Source organism: Spermophilus citellus, assembly GCF_964194105.1.
Source record: "Spermophilus citellus genome assembly, chromosome: 6".
Classification (NCBI taxonomy): domain Eukaryota; kingdom Metazoa; phylum Chordata; class Mammalia; order Rodentia; family Sciuridae; genus Spermophilus; species Spermophilus citellus.
Window position 1 is genome coordinate 5,847,566 of NC_138187.1, and position 20,500 is coordinate 5,868,065.

General features: G+C 43.4%; 1 protein-coding gene and 1 long non-coding RNA gene across 3 annotated transcripts in view; both read left to right on the forward strand.

Annotated features, from left to right (window-relative positions):
- The window catches only part of ADCY9 (adenylate cyclase 9), a 113,400-nt gene that overhangs the window by 58,376 nt on the left and 34,524 nt on the right, over positions 1-20,500 (forward strand). The window contains exon 3 of the mRNA XM_081296728.1: positions 17,407-17,597. Within this exon, the coding sequence (XP_081152854.1) occupies positions 17,407-17,597 (191 nt within the window). The remainder of the gene's footprint in view (positions 1-17,406; positions 17,598-20,500) is intronic.
- On the forward strand, positions 10,234-12,590 carry LOC308650627. 2 transcript variants are annotated; one of them, XR_014022367.1, is made up of 3 exons: positions 10,234-11,047; positions 11,541-11,581; positions 12,278-12,590. It is a non-coding gene; the product is annotated as an uncharacterized lncRNA (long non-coding RNA). The 2 variants fall into 2 exon arrangements; XR_014022368.1 differs by lacking the exon at positions 12,278-12,590 and having other exon boundaries at positions 11,541-11,638.

Here is a 20,500-nt window from a genome sequence, read left to right on the forward strand (position 1 = left end):
TGACAAAATACTCTTCAAATACATGGTTCATGTTCAGATTCTCCATTGTCCAGTGGTGCCTTTTCTATTACTTTCACCCAGGATCCAATCAGGGTTAATCAATTGCATCTAATCACCATGATCTATTTTGTCTCCTTTGATCTAAAACAGTGCTCCAGCCTCTTATTTTTTTATTTTTCTTTAATGATGTTGGCATTTTTTAAGTGTTTGGATGCCCGTTTTTTAAAATAATTTTTGTACTGAAGTGTGATATGCATTCATAACAAGTAATGAGCTATACGTGTACAGTTTGAAGAATTATCAGAACATCAACATCACATCCACAACCATCACCGAGATAAAATAGAACATCCTGTAAAAGGGCCCCATGTGTGCCTACCGAGTGCCCCCTCCTTCCTCCTCCTCAAGGGAACTGCTGTCCTGACTTCTAGAACCATAAATGGCTTTTGCCTGTGTTTGAATTCATGTACTGTTATAGTTAAAGCTTTGTCCCAGGGTTTCATAAACTGACTTCCAGACCACTCACGTATAATCGAATCAAGTCTTTATTGAAGCACACCGGTGGCAGCTGACCAGAACATAAAGCTGTTCCCCTGATCAGCCCCGAACAATTGCAAGGGCACTCCTTATAAGCCTGAAAACCGCAAAAGGGATGTTCGGGGGTCTAGCCAATGCAAGCAAGCCAGGTTACAGAAGCAGGACAGTGCAGTCAAGCGGAGGGAAGCCTAACCAATCACAGTTAGCCCAGTCACCCAGTTACAGAAACAGAGCCCCGTTACCCTAGTTACAGAAACAATGCCCCATTAGGTAGTTCCGTGTTCTTAAAGGTTTCTATAGCAAAAGGAAAAGAACATCTTGCCCCAGTCATGACTCTTCTACTTGGCATGGTTGTTTTACAGGATGAAGTCATAAAACAAAATGGAGTCACATTTGCTCCTACTACCACAGTACCATGTATTCTTCTGTGGCTTCTCCTGCCATTTGATATTCTGTTGGGGAGAGTTGTTCCTGTTGCTTGTGGTTGTAGATCATTCACTTTTTACTGTGGTGATATGTTCTTTGTATCACAATATGACTACCCCTCCTACTTGGACTGTTTCCATCTTTGGTTTTTGCAGAGTTCTGTGAATATTGATGCATTAGCCTGGTGCACACATGCTGGTATTGCCATTGGCTAAACAAATGGCTGGAAAAATAGTCCTTGGCCATGGAGTACAAGTGTCTTCAGTTCTGATAGTTCCAGGTTGTTCTCCCAATACTACCTATTTTTATTTGCTCACCCTGAGGCTTGAAAGCCCCAAATGCTGTGCACCTTCTCACCAGCTCTCCTCAGAAAACCTTGGCCACTCTGGTGGGCAGGGTAGCTTGTTTTAGAAGTTCTAATTTGTAGTACCCGGTTTGGCCTGCATTTCTGTTGTCCAGTTCCTTTAACACATCCATTGGCTGTCTGGTTTTCTCTTTTGTGGAGTACCTATTGGAGTTTCCTGTGCATTTTTCCACCAAAAGCCTTGTTCTCTCTCTCTCTCTCTCTCTCTCTCTCTCTCTCTCTCTCTCTCTCTCATTTCTCTACTGATTTTAAGGAGTTCTTTATATTTGGAATACCAGACCTTTATCACTTATATGTGAGGCAAATACTTTCTCCCATGTTGGACTGGCCTTTTTACTATGAAACTCTTTTTTTTTTTTTTTTTTTTTATCAAAGTGGCCAAATGTTGGCAATGGCATGTGGTGCAACCTACTAAGAGGTTTGTTAGTCTTTTCCTTTGTTAGGCTGGTATAGTTTTTGAACTTGTCTCTAAGGTCAAAAACTCTTACATTATTTCCTAAATATTCTGTTGTTTAATATTGCAGATTTCTGTCTATAATCCACATGAAATTGATTTTTTATGTGTGTTCACTATAAGGCAGGGGTCAAATTTTTGCCATCACCCACCAGATGTCCAGCTCTTTGTCAGGTGACACCTGCTCCCAGCCCAATCCATGAGCTAACTTTTTGATTCTATAGATTTTCCTTTTCTAGACATTGGCGATAACTGGAGTAATGTAATGTGTGGTCTTTTGCATCTGACTTCTTATAATTAGCATATTTTGCTTGAGGTTCATCTCTACTGTAGAATGGATCAAGTATTTGGTTCCTTCTTATAGAGTCAATTCCAGGACATGGATATACCACAGTTTGTTTATCCGTTCACCAGCTGCTGTACATTTGGGTCATTTCCACATCTTGACTGAAACAAAGCTGCTCTGAACATTGTGTACAAGTCTTCATTTGGAAAGACATTTTAATTTCTCATGAGTAGAGACTTGGGTTGGAATTGCAAAATTGTTTGGCAATGATTGTATAATTTTGTGAATAATCTTTTGTAAAATGGCTTTTTTCTCATGGTGTTCGGTCTCACAGATTTTACCACATGTATAGATTGTGTAGCCATCAGTACAACTAGGATATCAAACAGTTCCATCACCCCCTTAAAGGCTTTTCCCTTTGTTTTGACCCACCTCTGGGGCCCACCCTAGCCCTGGCAGCAGCAATCCAGAACTCTGTAGACCCTCTCATTAGGACAGGACCATTTGGCCTTCTGGACTGACTTCCTCACTTAGTGAGGTCCTTGGCTGTGCATCCCAGGTGCTGTATCTGTAGCTCATTCCTTGCAGGGTGAGTGCATGGACCACAGTGTGTTCCACTGAAGGACTCTGGGGTTTGTTGTCAGGTTTTAGAAGTTCTGAATGGAGTTGCTGTCAACATGCATGTGTAGTGCTCTGTGTGAAGACCAGGTTTCCTTCTGCCCCCTGAATGTCTAGGATTGGGATTGCCGGGCAAGTGGTTATTTAGTGTACGTCTAAGTAACTGCTGGAGGTTTTCCACACAAGTCCTTCCATTCGAAAGTACTTTCACCAGCAGTGTATGATGAGTTCCTGTTGCTCCTCACCCTCATCAGCCTTGATATTGCCCATTTCCAACATACGGAAAGTTGTATAGTATTATGTCTTTGTGGTTTTAATTTGCATTTCCTAAAGGACTGATGTAGGACATTTTTTCATGCATATATTGGAGTTGGCAACAAAGGGAAGAACAGGTATCTACCCTGAGCTTAATGCTACTTTTTAATATTTTATTAGTTCTTTGTAGTTATACAAAATAGTGGAGTTCATTGTGATATATTAAAATATGCATATAACATAATTTGCTCCATTTCAGTCTTCAATGCTTCCTCTTTCCCTCCCCTGCTTCCTCCCTCTGATCCCCTTCCTCTACTCAACGGGTCTGTTTATGTATTTATATTTAACTAGTACATTATAATTATACATGAAAGTGGGATTGATTGTGATATATTCATATAGTATAATGTACTCATTGGCCATTTTTTATATCTTCTTTGGAGAAATGACAATTCAGATCCTTTTTGCCTTTTTAAAAATATTTTTTTAGTTGACAATGGACCTTATTTTATGTACTTATATGTGGCACTGAGGAACGAACTCAGGGCCTTACATGTGCAAGGCAAGTGCTCTACCACTGAGCTATAGCCCGGCCCCTTGCCTTTTTAAAAAAAATGAGTTTTCTTTTTATCAGTGCATTCCAAGAGTTTGGTTTTTTTTTATATATACACTTTACTTATAGCATTTTACTCTCCTCTCCTCTCTTCTCTCCCCTTGACCTTCAAAATAGGCTTAGTTCTTGAATTTTTTCTCCATGCTTCGGCTTACCCATCCGCCAATTTGTATAGTCACTCAGTAAATATTTAAGTGCCTTCCCTCTGTCATTGCTGTCCACCTTCTGTATACTGTTTTGGAAGAGCTAGCTTCCATTGTCACCTGTCCAGCTGGTAGTATGATCATCTGGGAGAGTCTTCAGTCTCTCTCTTGAGAGCAGCTATAGCAGTCTGAACCTCATGTCACCAGTGCCACAGCCATGTCTCAGTGGTACTGCTTTCAATCCCTACTCCTCCAAACCAAATGCACTCCTTCTCCCTGAAGCCTGAAAATGGATGCATCTGTCTATATTTTCTTTCTTCTTCCGTTTAAAAAAAAAAAAAAAAAAAAAAAATATATATATATATATATATATATATATATATATATTTAGTTTTAGGTGGACACAATATCTTTATTTTCTATTTTTATGTGGTGTTGAAGATCAAACCCAGCGCCCCACGCATGCCAGGCGAGTGCACTACCACTTGAGCTACATCCCCAGCCCCATCTTCTTCCGTTTTTGATAGGAGGACGGTGACGTCTAGTCCCTTCACTTGTGTAACAGATTATCTTTTCTCTCCCCTTTCCAGTAACCTTGTCTGCTAGATGCCTCTTCCTTCCTGCATCTTTAATCTCTCCCCTCCACTGGACCTGCCATCAGCACCCAACACTCACTAGCTCTCCAGCCATACGCAGATTCTCCCGGGCTGCCACACCACCGGCCCCACTGCTGCACTTCACAGCTGCACTCTCTGAAGGGCCCCCTCACACCTGTTTTCCCCACTTACCCTCACACTGCAGTCCACCCGTCTGGCCTTCCTGAGGTCTAATCATACTTCCAAGGCTACCTAGTACTTTCTCATCAGCATTCCATGCAATGATCAGTTTCCTTCTTGACATTTCCCCTTCTCCTGGCTGCCTTTGAATTCTGTCCCCTGACCTCTGCTTCTGCCTATCCCCTGACCTCTCTTGACCCTCCTCAGGCCCACTGCTGCATCTACCTCCCTTGCCACTTCTGAACATTATACTTCCTTAGGCCTCATATTCTCTATGAGGGTAGGATGGACATCCCACCTCTTACCTAGATCTCCCCTGTGGTCTTGATGAAGTGGCCACCTCCTGGATACCTTCACTGGAGGAGGTAACTGGTATCTGCAACTCAAGGCATCCAGAATTAAGTTTCTGATTTTTGCCCCTAAACCATTTACCTTCCCTGGTTTGACTCATCTCAGTAAATATATCATCCTCCATCCTGAAGACAAAACCTGGGGAGTGTCCCTGTTTCTGTTCCCCACATTCTGTCCATTTTGCCTTGACTTTAAGGAAGAGATGTGGAGACCTGCCTGCTGTGTCCCGCAGATGCTGGGCCAGGTCCTTCCACCCTGGCCTTGCCGCCACGGGGGCAATAGCCTCGCCGTGAACTCCCACTGCTGCACTCCCCCAAAGCCATTTGCCATCTTTAGCTTGATGAGCTTGTAAAAAGAGCAAGCTGCCAGGCATAGGAGCCTTAATCCCAGCTACTGAGGAGGCAAAGACAGGAGGATGGCAAGTTCAAGGCCAGCCTGGGCAACTCACCAAGACCTGTCTCAAAATAGTAAACACAAGGGGCTGTGGGTGTAGCTCTCAGTGGTAGAGCTCCCTGGGTTCAATCTCTAGTACTGCAAACAAGAGCAACAACAAAACCAAAACTATCGGGATTGTGGGGTCCTGGATAGATGCTGGGGCAGAAAGTTAGTAAAGTTCAAATACAGTCTATAGTTAATAAACTCTTTCCACTGTTATTTTCTTGCTTTTTATAGTACAGTAAGACATTCACACAGGAGAAATGGGGGTGAGGAATAAGGAGACTCCTTGTGCTACATTTACAGCTGATTTCTATGTCTAAAATTAGTTCAAATAAAAAATTTAAAACAAATTACAATGGGAAAAACAAATTGGATTGTGCCCTCTTAATCTCTGCAGAGGCCTACACAGGCCTAGTGCATGACTCAGGTGCCTCTTGATGGCTCCCAGGGACCTGCCCACCTCTTGTTCCTCCCATAGCCCTTCCCTCCCCTCCCTCTGCCTGGAGGACAAGGGCTTTCAGCTTTCTTTCAAGCTCTGACCATCCCCTGTTCTTTTCCACACTGATCTCTCCAACCAGCAACCAGCGTGTCTTCCGCAGGCCTCCAGGGATGGGTTCCTGTCCACTCACTCTCCACCTCATATCTTTTCCTGAGCAGCTCCTCTGAGCAGTCCCAGCAATGTTCCACACACTTGCTGTTTCCTATCTCAGAGAGCTTTTGTTTACTTGGTGCCTCTGATTCTGGTGACTTGTGGACTTGTTTATGGTCCTCCCTCCTACCGGTTCCATGGAGATGGGGATAATACATATCATGCTCTCAGTTTATTACTGGAGTCTGGCCTGGTCCTTAGTGGGCACTCAGAAGCAATAAGCAGCTTCCTTTTCCCGACTATGGGAAGAAAGTTGATCTGTTTCCAGAGAAATAATGGACTGTCAGTACTGTTTTATTTGTCCTTTGTTTTCAAGCTACTTGCAGATGCATGGTGGTAGAGATGTGCTTTCGATTCTTTACATATCTGAACATCCTTTGTCTAGGCCTTCAGCTTGTTGTGTAGGGGCTGAGATTAGAGAGTTGCAGTTGATGAGAGGCCTTGCTATTGTCAGGACTTACAGCAGGCCGAGCCCAATCTTGACGCCTTTCAGGAGCTTATTATTTACTGAAAGAATGAGCAGGATAAAAGTTAAGATATACTCTCCTTTTTAAATTGCTGCAGAGATGCATGCACACAGATGTGTGCACATGCACAGATATTCACATAAATGTGTGTTATATATTCTCATTTATACATATACAGAACTCTGGAATGCTTAGTCTTCAGAACATCCTGCAGTTCCTCCTGTCTTGGCAGGGAGAAGGGTGCAGAGAGCCATGGCCACTTTTAGAGCCTGCAGCTCTTGTGCTACCTACCTTGGGTGAGTACCCATCATTGTGTCCAAAGACAGCTGATAAGATCTTCTCAGAGAGTGTTCTGGAAATTTCTTAGAGATGGTCTCAGTTACTAGAGATTGTGTTAACCGTGAATCTAGTTTTATTTCAAGGTGGAAGTGAGGACATTATAAATTAAGTATGAGGTAAATGTTTAAGAAATGAATGAAAGAGGATGTGGGGTCTGCTGGGGCTGAGAAATAGTGGCTTGCCACCTGGTTCCCAGAAGGTGTCAGTATGAGTCCTTAAGGGAATTTGAAGTTTCCAGAGCACCTAACAGATGTTATGGTGAACCCCAGACCAGCAGAGCCTTATACTGAAACCTGCTGCTTCAGGGTGGAGGCACCTCTGAGCATGCCCTGCAGAGGCTGTGACTTGATATCTGTGATCTGGGGATTTCTGGCCTGTGCACTGGCATTGTCACCCACATTCGTGTCAGAAAGGCTTAATATGCCAGTCAGCCAGCCGCAGGGGGTGAATCCTTGGACCAGGTGCAGGTGGCAGCCAGGAGTTTGGTCTCTGGTGCTCATGCAGATCTCTCAGAGCCATGGTATTGTGTGGTGTTTGCACAACCTTGGTCCTGGTGGACTCTGCTAGAGGATCACATAGTAGGTTGGAGGAGGGTAGGGGCACCCTGGAGGCAGTAGGTCCCTTGAGAGAGCAAGTAGACAGCAGAGGTTGGCTGAGGTGACCTGGATTGGATTCTGCCGGCTTGGTGAATTTGCCTGGGGCCAAGGCTCATGGGAACTGTAGAGCAAAGCCTTGCCTGAAACACCTGCTCCCAGCCTGGCTGCTTTTCCCAGTCCTGTTCTCATTGTGGCCATGAGCCCACTTAAGCATTCAGGCCTCATGGCACCAGAGAGCCCCCAGCATGGCCATTTGTGCAGTGGGTTTTTATAATACATGTGTCACTAGCAATGGGTGTGAAAGACCAGAGAGGTGGGGTATTTGATTTATGACCTGTTTTTAAGCATCATGTAGTAAAATTTAAAGTATATAAAAAGAGGAAAAGGTGGTATATATTATAAACATTCACATCAAAAACATTTTAGAGAATTATATGTCAAGCAAGATCAAACCACAAGACTCTGAATTAGATTTTTTTAATCCATTTCATCCTGTGTTAAGATTTTTTAAAAAATATTCAAATGTTTCCAAGCTCTTATTTCTTTATTCCTAAAGATGAACTGCCATTTTCTTTGATTGAGTGTCTGTGTTGTTCTTCTGTTTTTGAGTTGGCTCTTTCTGCTACTAGGGTACAGGGCAGTTTACCTTAGCATCCATACTGAATGTTCTTGTAATAAGTAAGAATTTATATTTTTTGATTTCACACTCAGTTTGCCTTATTATCCTGCCCATTCTTCTTTGGATAGCTTTTTCAGACTATATCTATTTAATGAAGATGAGAAAGAGCTTTCCATTCGCAGTTATCCCTTTCCACCAGTAAGGAGGGATGTGGGTCTTCATCATGTCGTCAACGTGGTGTTGCCAGCAACATGTAGCTACTTAAATTTAAATTTCGATTCACAAACACAAATTCAAGCAGGGCATGGTGGTGCACGCCTGTAATCCTAGTGGCTTGGGAGGCTGAGGCAGGAGGATTGCGAGTTCAAAGCCAGCCTCAGCAAAAGTGAGGCCCTAAGGAATTCAGTGAGACCCTGTCTAAATAAAATACAAAATAGGGCTGGGGATGTGGCTCAGTGGTCAAGTGCCCCTGAGTTCAATTCCCGACAAAATGAAACACATATTCATTTCCTTGTTCATACTAGCCTCATTTCAAATGCCCAGTAGCCACACATACTAGAGGCTCCTGAGGTGCATGGCCATAGGGCATGTCTTTCACAGAAGATGCTTCATCCAGCCCAGCAACCTGCTCTCACTCCACGTGTGTAGGAGCTTCCAGGGCCTCTACCAGAAGCCTCCCCAGTCTCTTAGGCCCCTCTGGCAGTTCTTCTGCTGGTCCCACCTCTCATGGTTCTCTAAGTCCAGTTCCATCTGGTTGAAATATCAGGGCTCTTTTTATCAGCTGTATTGCAGGCCCTGATCTGCCTGAGCAGAGTTGCCCTTGATCCATGGCTATGAGTCAGCCTGGCCTTGTTTTATTCCTGTGTATGACTCCATCTCCATTTCTTCCATATGGCAGGAGCAGGCACCTTGGTCTGCAGAGAGAGCAGTCTTAACAGGTGTTTATGCTGGGGTTAATGGAGTTGTTGCCTCTCAGCCTAGTTCACTTAGGATTTAAAGAACTCTGTATTCCTTTTATTTATTTCCCTATTATGATTAGGGTTTTTTATACTTTAACATGATTTGTGGTACCTCATCTGGTCCTTGCATGTTCTCTAAGTTTGAATTATTTAACTGTTTTTTTTCCTTGCAGCTTTACTCTCATTCTTGCTTCTTTCCTGATTTTTTAAAAAACTTATCTCAAGTTGCATTTATTTCCTTAATTTGTACTTATGACATATCTTTGAATCAATGGTATTTTTGTGTTAAATATATTTTACCCTATTTATTGTATTTCTTATTTTTAATAGAAAATACTTTATAGTCTGTGCTAATTTAATTCTTTCAGTTTTTTTCTTTTTTAAATTATAGAATATTCAGTGGGAAACTTTTTAATATTGAAAATAAATGAACATGAATCACACATGTAAATATGGAGGGATCTCAAATATAATGCTAAATAACAAAGTCAACTTTCAGAATACTTGTAAAGTGCTGTCATTTAGAAACACCTTCCAGAACATTTTAGTGCTGCACATTAGTTGGCATTACATATGTGCACAGTAGAAACCCGAAGAGTCCTGGGGCTTGAACCATGTGGTGGCATTCTATTTCCCAGATCAGTGGGACCAATTGTCTTAAGTGTATTTTTCCTGACATATTTCTATGTTTAAAAATATTTTGTAATAAGTTCAAATTTTTATAAGCAAAAAAATATTTCACAATATAGAAAATGAATCTTTTCCATAATCCAATTATCCTGGTCTATGTTGTATCTGTGTTTTTAATACACTCTAGTGTTGTTCAGAATACCATGATGCTAGCTGGTTGTCATGTCCCTTCTCTGACTACTCAACTGTCTTGTGGCCAGCACTTCTCCTGGTGCTTCTGGAACCTTCCTTCCTGGACTTTGGCCCACTTCTATCTCTGCTCTAATATTAGCAGTTCTTTCAGGTTCTAGAGCTGAGCTTAACTTTCTACCATGTTATCAGTGAACCTTGAGGATTCCTCCAGCCCCTTTTTGTGAGTGAGTACCATAGATGGCAGCTCCAGGTCACTGTTTTTCGTAAACAAAGTCTCTGTGTGTCACTGGCCGTGGGACCCATCCCTAGACCTTGACTCTCGTACCAGGCCACCCACCACTTGCCACCTTGCTTTCTATTTTTGTTTTGATCATGGCTGAGTCTGTAGCATAGTTGTGATGTCCTTGAGGCTTACATGCAGATCCCATGCTGTGCATTGTGGGAGCATGTCCCCCAGCTCTGACCTCCCAAGTAGTGGAGTGGGCCCTGCTCATAACCTCTTGCCCAACATGGAGCAACTTTGGAGGTTATTGGAATTACACCTCACAAACACTGCTTTGATTCTCTTGAAAAGGGCTAAAAAAAGAAAAAACACCACTGACAGTGAGATGAGATTAGACCTTGGAGGTATCTACAAAGAAAAAAGTTTTGTGTTTTTCCATTAGGGAGCTAAAGCAAATCTTGAACAAGAAAATGCAGTCTGAGAAACTGCTTCAGTCACCTTCAGCCAGTATGCAAAACACTCGCCAGGGGAAAGAAAACCTGAATGCAAGTTGAAAAGGGTGATTTGAGAAGTTCAAAATTCACAGCAAGCAGGTGCCTGTGCGGGGCATGCTGCCTGGGAAGTAGCTGGTAGTCGAGGCCTGGTGTAGCTGCTCCTGTGGAGGTTAACCAAGAACCTTCAGTCACTTGTCTTTCCCTCTGCATAATCTGAAGCCTACAGGAGAGGTGGTTGGGTGGCTTGAGGTCTGCACTGCTGTCCCTCCCAGCCCACGTGCTCTTTGGGGCCGTGATTGCAGGCAGGTCAGCAGAAAGTGTCTTTGTGCGACCACACTCCCAGAGGGGCTCTCACCGTGAGGACAGCCTGCCTTCCTGCTTGTGTGGCCAAGTGTCCAGAAGGCAGTGAGGCCAGCAGTGCACACATGCTGTGTGGTGACATGTGGGAAGGTGAGATGCCAGCTGGGGTGAAGGTCCCACCATTCCGGACTATGCTGTAAAAGCAAGAGCTACAGACTTGGTGATACTTAGAGCTATCTTGTGAAGGTCAAGTTTTGTTTTGCTTAATTTCTCCAAGACTTCTGAACTCTTGCCATGTACAGTTTTCAGTTTTTCAAGGTAATTTAGCCTTATTTCTTATTTATATGGTTTTCCATTCTAGCTCTACCACATTATTTCTAAGCCCTTATTTTTTAATATTTTTCTTTTGCCCTACCCCTGCCCACTCCTTTACATTGAATTCTTGGGAGTATGTATTTCTTCCTGGCTTTATTTTATTTCTTCTTGGGGGAAAAAAAAAGAAATCTTAAAACTGTTGCATCTTGTTGAAGTTCATATAGCTTTATTTCTTTAAAATTTTTTTTTCAATTCTCAGTACCACAAAAAAATAAAATTAAAAAATAGTTTTATTGAGGAATAATTCACATACTATGCAATTCACTCCTCTAAAGTGTGCAGTTTAATGGTTTTGAGCATTTTCGAGCTGTGAAAACATCACAATTTGATTTTATGTGTTCATCACCCCATAAAGTAACCCTGTGCTCATCAGCAGTAGCCACTCCTTCCCCTGCCAGACCTTAGGCAAACGCCAGTTTTCTTTCTGTCTCCACAGATCTCCCTGTTTTGGACATTTCACACAAATGGAATTGCACAGTATGTGGTCCTTTGTGACTGGCTTCTTTCAATGAGCAACATACCGTTTTATTTCTATTTTCAGTGTATTGTCTTATTTTGATTTTTCCAATTATTTAGCTGCCATCTATGCTTATATTTTTTTAAAAGAGAGAGAGAGAATTTTTTTTAATATTTATTTTTTAATTTTTGGCGGACACAACATCTTTGTTTGTATGTGGTGCTGAGGATCGAACCCGGGCTGCACACATGCCAGGCGAGCGCGCTACTGCTTGAGACACATCCCCAGCCCCTATGCTTAGATTTTAAATGTAGTTTTCCATTTCTTTTCTTTCTAGAATCTGTTTTCTATTATGTCTGTTCTGTACTTAAATTTGCACGTCTTTTTTAATATTTATTTTTTAGCTTTTAATGTGGACACAATATCTTTATTTTATTTTTTTATGTGGTGTTGAGGATCGAACCCAGCAGCCTGCGCATGCCAGGCGAGTGCGCTACCACTTGAGCCACATCCCCAGCCCAAATTTGCACCTCTTAACCCTCAAATTAACTGTCATTTCTTAGTTCTCTGGGAAGAGAACGCAGCCTCTGATAGTCCTGGTGCACACTGTGCAGGTGGTCTGGCCCCTCTTCTGCATTCAGTGTCACCACATGGTGTGTGCCTGTCCCCTGGCTAGCTGTCTGTCTCTCTCAGCTCCTGTGTCTCCCTCCTCGCAGCCTCCTCTGGTCACTCTCATACTGATACACCCAGCACCCCAGAGCCGTCCTGGACCTTCATTTCCCTTTCCTTGTCTGCAGTTCATTGTAAAAGTACTTCAGTCCTTCTGAAGAGGCTGACCGTTCCTGACTGGGACTGTGAAGTTTCCTCTTCCTGCCATCCTCCCCTTTGCTTGCGTCCCTCACTCAGTTAACTGACTTGCTCCAAAGCATTGCTAGAGACTTTCTCAGGAAAAGCCTGTCTTCACCTTACCTTTCCCTCTGTATATGTACCAACCCACTCAAGGCTCCACAGCCCTGTGAAGTGGATTAGGACCATGTTATGGTGTTTCTTTTTCAAAGACCATTGAAGTAAAAGTTTTTGTCTGATTCAGTTTCTACAGCTAGAGCACTCTTTGTCCCTGTTCATGTCCAAACCTCAGTAAGGACTAAATACAGATTTAATTTGTTGGGTAAATGAATGAGCAAACGAACAGAAGAGTAGCTGACAGGCAGTTTCAGTGTGCCACATGTGATCCCAGAGCAGTGGGTCCTGGGCCTCGAGAAGGCACATGGTATTAAAGGGCAGTTCAGGTTCAGAAGTGGGAGGCATGGCCTGTGAACTCTGGCAGCAGTGCAGCACCAAGTGTAGGCCTCAGGAGGGGGTGGCACAGCATGGTCACTAAGTGGCTATCTAGTCATCTGCCTTTGGCCATGATGGCTATGTGCTTATGAATGACCAGAAGAGCAGGGGAAACTGGACGTAGAAAGTACCTGTTCAGGAAAGAGAGAGAGACTTCTAAAAGCTTCATTAGACTGAAGTCTTAATCAAGTCAGGTTAAACAGGTCTGGTGTCCACCCTTTGTTTTTTTACCTTCTTGAGTAAATCTGCCTCCTATTTTATTCTTTGGGATGTCATTTTTAAAAAAGAGGTTAAATTTTACCAGTAACCATTTGCTGTCCAAACCTGTGACTTATCATCAAATGTTGTAGCAGCCAGGACAAACTGGTCTTTGTGATTATCTGGGCCACAGGAGTGGGAGGGCTTTTACCCATTCAGAATATTTTAATGTGAACAGATATTTTTTTTCCACCAAAACTTTTGCTTTTCACAAGTAGAAACAATAGATAATTATAAAATATAATACCTAACACTTCGTAGGCCCTGGGTATTTGGTAGGTTAAAAGAGCTTTCAATATTTAATTATCCTTGTTGACTGATTGCATTTAGTTTGAATAATTTTCATGCTACTTGGCCCTTTCACACCTAGTTGTGAGGAAATATATGATGTGAAGTGAAAAGATATTTGTAGAATATTTAAAAACCAGCCCAAACTGATTGGCTCTCTTATGTTGATTGTAAGTCCTTAGTGATGACAGCTTCTAGATACTAGTTGTGTTATGCTTTTAACTCACGTTATTCCTTAAGATGGTCTTTGCTTGCTAGTTCCTCTTCTTTTCCTGTTGCCTTGACAGGTTCTTGATTCTTGGTGATTGAGGATTTCTCACTCAAAGCAAGAGTCCCACAGAAAAAAGACCAGGACAAAGAGGCCAGAATCATTTTTATTTTCCAAAATGGACTTTGGTACTCTCAAAAATTCACTTAGCTCACAAAAGTTAATCACCAGTATGCACAGGGCAAAATTTTTGTCCTTAAAGAATTGGTGCAACACAGCTGTCCCTCAGTATCAATGAGTGATTATTTCTAGGACCTCCTGCGGATGTCAAAATCTGAGGATACTCAAGTCCCTTAAGCAAAAAAGTATATTTGCAGCCAGGTGTAGTGGCATACACCTGTAATCCCAGAGGCTCATGAGGCTGAGACAGGAGGATCACATGAAGTGCTAAGCAACTCAGTGAGACCCTGTCTCTAATAAAATACAAAATAGGGCTGGGGATGTGGCTCAGTGGTCAAGTGCCCCTGAGTTCAATCCCTGGTGCATATAATCTGTGCAATTCTCTGGTATAGTTTAAAGCATGTCTAGGTCACTTATAATACCTAATTTAATGTAAATACTATGTACATGTTACTGTTGGAGACATACAGACAAGGGAAAAGTCTGTGCATGTTCATTACAGATGGAGGGTTTTTTTTTTTCCAAATGTTTCTGATCCACAGTTGATGGAAGCCATGAGTGTGGATAAAGCGGGCTGATTGTATGTAAGAAAGTCAAGGATGTGTTCATGTCTGTCTCAACATGCTGCTGTAGATACATCCCTCCCCAGACAGGAACACTAAAGGAAGCACCATCCCTCTCTGCAAGCTAATTAAAGGTATAAATATTAGGTTGAAAATAAATTACCAGGAAAAGATATAAAATTTTTTATTTATTATTCTCCTACATATGTTGCATTTAACAAAATAAATCACTTCCCTGCCTTATTTTGACCTTCTCTTCAGAAAAATCATTCTTGTGAACTTGGACCCTGGGGTCCATGTGTGTGCTTACTCATTAAATCATTAACTTTCATGACTTAAGGCGTTGGCTAGGCTTGAGCTCAGGAACCGAGTCCTGACACATTTCTTTAGTTATGTCCCAGAAGCAGCTGAGCCCTGCCTTACTGCATCATGCTGTTGTCCCTCCAGTGTGGGCACAGGCTTCACTTTAAATTTAGCTTTCCTTATTGAAGCATAAATAGAAAGATATTAAATTTAGCTTTCCATATTGAAGCATAAATAGAAAGATATTGAATTTACCCACCAAACTTTCTTACTGTGAACACCTACGCTTGACCTTTGTAACACTAGCAGTATTATGTTGTCGCTACAAGTTGGTCATTTAGAACTCCCTAAAGAAAGATAATCCAAGTTAGAAACGAATTTGATTTAACAGTTCTGCATGTGATTTTGTACATAGAAGGAGCATGAGAAAGATTCCTGGTGACAAAAGGTAAAACGCCATGTTGAGCCAGGCACGATGGCGCACGCCTATAATCTTAGCAGCTCAAGAGGCTGAGGCAGAAGGATCACGAGTTCAAAGGCAGCCTCAGCAAAAGTGAGGTGCTAAGCAATTCAATGAGACCCTGTCTCTAAACAAAATACAAAATAGGGCTGGGGTATGGTTCAGAGGTCAAGTGCCCCGGAGCTCAATCCCTGGTACCCGTGCCCCACCCCCTGCCAAAAAAAAAAAAAAAAACCCCACCAGGTTGTTAGTAACAGCTAAAGCTATTGAGTGTGTGCCATGTGCCAGGCCCTGCTGGAGAGGCTGTGTGTGTGTGTGTGTGCGTGTGTGTGTGTGTGTGTGTGAACCATCTGAGCCTCACATAAGCTCTGAGGGGGAATCCTGTTCTTAGCTCACCTTAGGGATGAGAAACCGAGTTGCAGAGGAATGAAGTGCCTTACTTAGGCCCCACGGAGGATGTGATGGAGCCTGAGAGCCTGAGCCCAACTCTTGGGCTCCTCTCTAGAAGCCAGGCCCTTGTCCATTGCAGCAGCTGCTTAGAACAGAAGTGTTGCCTGACTTTACAGACTTGGGAGTAGGTTCCACTATCACTTCCTGACTTTCATGTTCCCCACTCCCTTCCCACCCCCATGGCTGGCATTTTCACCAGCTCCCTGGCTTGTCCTCAGTCTTATTCCTGTTCATTATTCTCTTCATTGCCCTCCTGCTGCCCCCAGGATGCAGACTCCTGGGAATGTCCCACAGGCATGCTCCACAGATAGCTGTTCCCCTCTGGCTACTCTCACACACACTATGTTCCCAGCCACACTGAGGTCAGCACCGTCCCTCAGCAGTGCCTGCCACAACTCCTTTGTTGGGGGACCTCTGTGGACTCTTCTGGTAACACCTGCTACCTGGTGGTGCTGCCTGGCCCTGAGCTAACCGTGTAGAGGATGCTTCTTCAGGAGGCCTTCTGTCTTGGTCTGTCTGGGCTGCCATCACAGAATGCCACAGATTGAGTAATCTGTAAAGAACAGAGGTTTATGTCTCACAGTCCTGGAAGGCTGGGAAGCCTGAGGTCGAGGCGCTGTCATACAGCCAGTAGTCTGTTGAGGGCTGCATCCTCCACGGGGGAGGAACTCTGTGTCTTTGCAGGGTGAAAGGCAGAAGAGTGAGCTGGCCAAGTGCAGCTGATGGGCCTTAGTCCCATCCATGAGGGCGCGCCCTGGTCGCCTCACTCCTTTTACAGACCTCCACCTCTTAATACTATCACATTGGCCACCCCCAAATTTTAGAGGGGACACATTTAAGCCACAGCATCTTCTGTGCAGAGTGCTACTCTTTCATGCTTCCCAGAGGGTCCCATGTCTCCCAGTGTTCTCAGCCTGTGCCTCAGCCACCCAACCACACTTACACCTACTTGTTTTCCTTGCCCCCCTTCAAGTGATGGGCTCTACACAGGGCACAACGGTGGCTGCCATGTCCATTCCTGTCTTCCTCACACCCTTTACAGTGTGTGGTAAACAGGAAGTGCTTAATAAATGTTTGGTGAATGAGTGCAACTTGGTATCTCAATTACCAAGTGACGACAAGCCTCAGGAATGTGTGCAATGAGGCTGGTGTGGGCTCACAGTGACAGACAGGCAGCTGCTGCTCCCTGCCGAGGTGCACTCCACCTGGTGGACAGACGCTTTGCTGTGCTCAGGCTCAGGGCTCCTCACTCAGCCTCCTCTGCTCTAGGTGCCACCAGTCTCTGGGCATATCTGTCTGTGCTTTCTCTTGCAGTGCTGGAGCTGCACAGGGAGCAGACTAGCAGTTGTCTGGATAAAGGACCCTCCCTGTGTTTGAGGTCGCCCTGGGCTGGGGACAGTCCCTTACAGATGGCAAGAATGGGTGTTTATCAACCCAAGTGGTATGCAGAGCCACCAATCCAAGAGAGTACATGCCACCTTCACAAAGAGGTCATGTGACCCCTCCATAGAGGAATTAGTCCTGCTCACTCCAGCCCCCCAAGGTGGAAGCGTGCAGCCATTATTCCAAGATCATGTAGCATGAGTAAACGGTTCGTCTATCATGGAGGCTGATGGATTCCCTGAGGCTACATCTGTCGGAGAAGAGCTTGCAATGCACTCATAATAAATGACCCACTCACATTTTCACTTTACTTCCACCTTTCAGGAGCACGTTCTCTACAGAGAGCAAGATCAAGCTGCGTTTCAGTCAACCGTGGTTTCAACCTGTGCTGATTGTAATTTTTATCCATCATAGGTTTGAAGACATACCTGATATCGGGTCAGAGAGCCAAGGAGTCTCACTGCAGCTGTGCAGAGGCCTTGCTTTCTGGCTTTGAGGTCCTTGACGGCTCACGGGTGTCCTCAGGCCCTAGGGGACAGGGGACAGCATCGTCAGGGAGCGTCAGTGACTTGGCGCAGACTGTCAAAACCTTTGATAACCTTAAGGTTAGTTTTTTTTTTCCTTCTTCTAAATCTTTATATTAATTCTGCAGTAGAACACGTGAAATAATGAACGTCCTTTGGCAAAGGACTCAGAATGCCTTTCGATTTGATTTTCACGATTTTTAAACAGTATAAATAGTTAGCAGCATTTTGCATTTTTAATATCCTTGCTTTTTGACATTTTATGCACCTCCATTTCCTTTCTGCATTGCATAAAGATGTTTTTTCACCTGAGTTATTAGTTATTTTCTTTTTCTGCGACTATGTTGTCTTTGGGGATTTCTAAAAACTATTGATAAATGACAGTACAGGTAATTTCCTTGCATTTTGCTCAGAGAGCTGGTTTCTATTTTATTTCAGAGACTACTTTATCAAATATTTCTGTGACTCTTAAAATTCTGTGATTATCTTAAATTTTGTTGGTGTAGGTGAATCTTGCATGTGGCTCACTGAAGAAAGTACATGCTGCTGAGAACATTATGGCATTTCAATGTAGGAAGAGAGGCCTCCGGGTGGCAGTCTAGAAGTGCCTGCTTCTGGACTGATGTTCTGTCATAATGAACTACCAGGAACTGATACACTTGACCTTGGGCCTATGAAGTCATTTTTATTTATGAGCTATTCCTCAGTTTTCACTTTGGATTTAGTTCCCCTGCTGGTACATTCTGTTTATAGTTTAAATATTTGCTGTTTCCATTTTTTAAAAGAGAGTGAGACAGTTATAACAGTTCTTCTTCACTATTGGGGCTCTCAGATAACAAAACGATGTTAGTTAGGAGGATAGCCTGTTGTACCTGCTTTGAACCAGTATGTTTCTACTTATGCACATGATTAGCAGACTTGAAAGCTAGCTATTCGTCTTTGAGCTTAATGGTCTTCATAATGTAGCCATCCACTGCAGTGTCTGGGTTATCCTACTATGTTGGAAGCTGTCGTTCTATCATCCAGTTACTTCTGGTAATTATTGTGTTCAGGACTATTGACAGTGCTTTTATATTTTTCTCCTTGTGTGCTTCATTAATTTAATGCACTTTCTTGGTCCTAGCACTGTTGACATTTTGGACCTGATAATCCCATGTCATGGAGCTGTCCTATCGCTGTCAGATGGCTAACACCATCTATGGCCTCTGGCTACTGGATGCCAGTAACACATTCTTCCTCCAGTTATATTAACCAAAAATGTCTCCAGACATTGCCCAGGTTCCCTGGGGAGGCAGAGCCAGCCCCGGGTGAGAACCATGGGGATGGCGGTATTAGACACCCTCTCTCCATGCTCTTTCTGCATATGTAGGGCAGTGTGTCTGAGCTTTCCCACGCCAGTGCTTTGCAATGTCGGACAGAGGAGCTTTCAGCTCACAGACTTACAGAGCCTGCAAGGGAGGAACATGAAAACATGACTTTCCAAATGTGGTCTTATTGTGTGGGGGGAAATGGTTTCCTCCAGGCTTCAAACTGAGCTGCATTTAAGTAGAGAAATAGGGCTCAAAGCCCCAAATAAACAATGTGTTGAATTCTTCTGTCATCTTGGATTATGTGTATTGTGTTTCTCTCCACCAGAGGATGCAGTGGCTGAGTTCACCGTGTCACACACTTCCAGTTTTAGTGACAGCAATTCTATAATAAATTGCCTTATGAGGGATTTTTCTCACCCTGAAAGAATATTTCTTGTTCTAGTTTTAGATGTTTGAACCGGATGGGCAAAAACTATTCAGTATGTTCTGTTGCTATGCCTACATCTTGCAAATAATATAAATGTTATCTGACAATCTTGTGATCTATTAAGTTGACTGTAATACCAAAAGGAATTTGAGAAAAAAAATAAAAGATTTTTGTATCCCTTCCAGGAGGGAAAGATGAATTGGATCACAAAGTATAATTTCTGGGATATTTTAATGGTTTGGGCAGGATGATAGGATATCTGAGATGAGGGCTGTCCCAGAACATTGAAATAATTTGAATTCCAAGTTGGAGTGGAAAGAACAGGAAGAGATGAAATACCAAGTTCCCTGCAGCATGGCCACCCTGGGAAGTTCTACTCAGCATCCTATCTCCTATGGCTCTGGGAGAGCAGGTATCCAAGCAGGTCATGAATCTCAGGTGCTGGGTAACTGAATGAATTTTGTGTGCAACGTGATCCTAAACTCTAGGGGGAAAAAATTGAGTTCTGCTTCAGAAACAGTGGATTACAATCTGACCTCTAAGACCTTTCCTCATGCGAGGGGTATGGCACAGCAGAGATGGCAAATACCCATTGCTTGCTCCTTCGCTTTTTGGGTGGATTCATCCTGTGATCTGGTCAGTGCCTTGTGTGTGGTGCTGGTCTGCTGCCTTAGTGAGATGACCTGCACTCAGGTCAGCTCTGCCTAATCCTGCCTCCTCCCTCCAAATCCTTCCCAGCATCTGTTGCTCCTCTTGTCAACAGGTTGCTTCTTTGCCTCTGCGGCTTCCTCATTTGAGAGAGTGGACTCCGTGTGAACTTCTGTCCCGGCTCCTGGTCAAGCTGAACTTGACTTCTGCACTAAACTGGGCAGAAAGGATTTCCACGTGGGGCTTTCTTTCTTTTTTCTTTTTTTTTTAAGAGAGAGAGAACTTTTTAAATATTTATTTATTTTAGTATTCGGTGGACACAATATCTTTTATTTTTATGTGGTGCTGAGGATCAAACCCAGCGCCTCATGCATGCAGGCAAGGGTGTTACCACTTGAGCCACATCTCCAGCCCTCCACGTGGGGCTTTCTAATGCGCCTGTGGGTGGTACAGTCTTGAGGGCTGTCTGAGCACAGGTGTCAGTTTTCAAGTTGTACCTTGCAGGGTAAATGCTGTGGGTGACACTGTTTGGGGGAACATTGGTTTATGTAGTGGAAGGAGTTTTCTGCCAGGGATCAAGAAGTTAGAGCAAGGTGTTG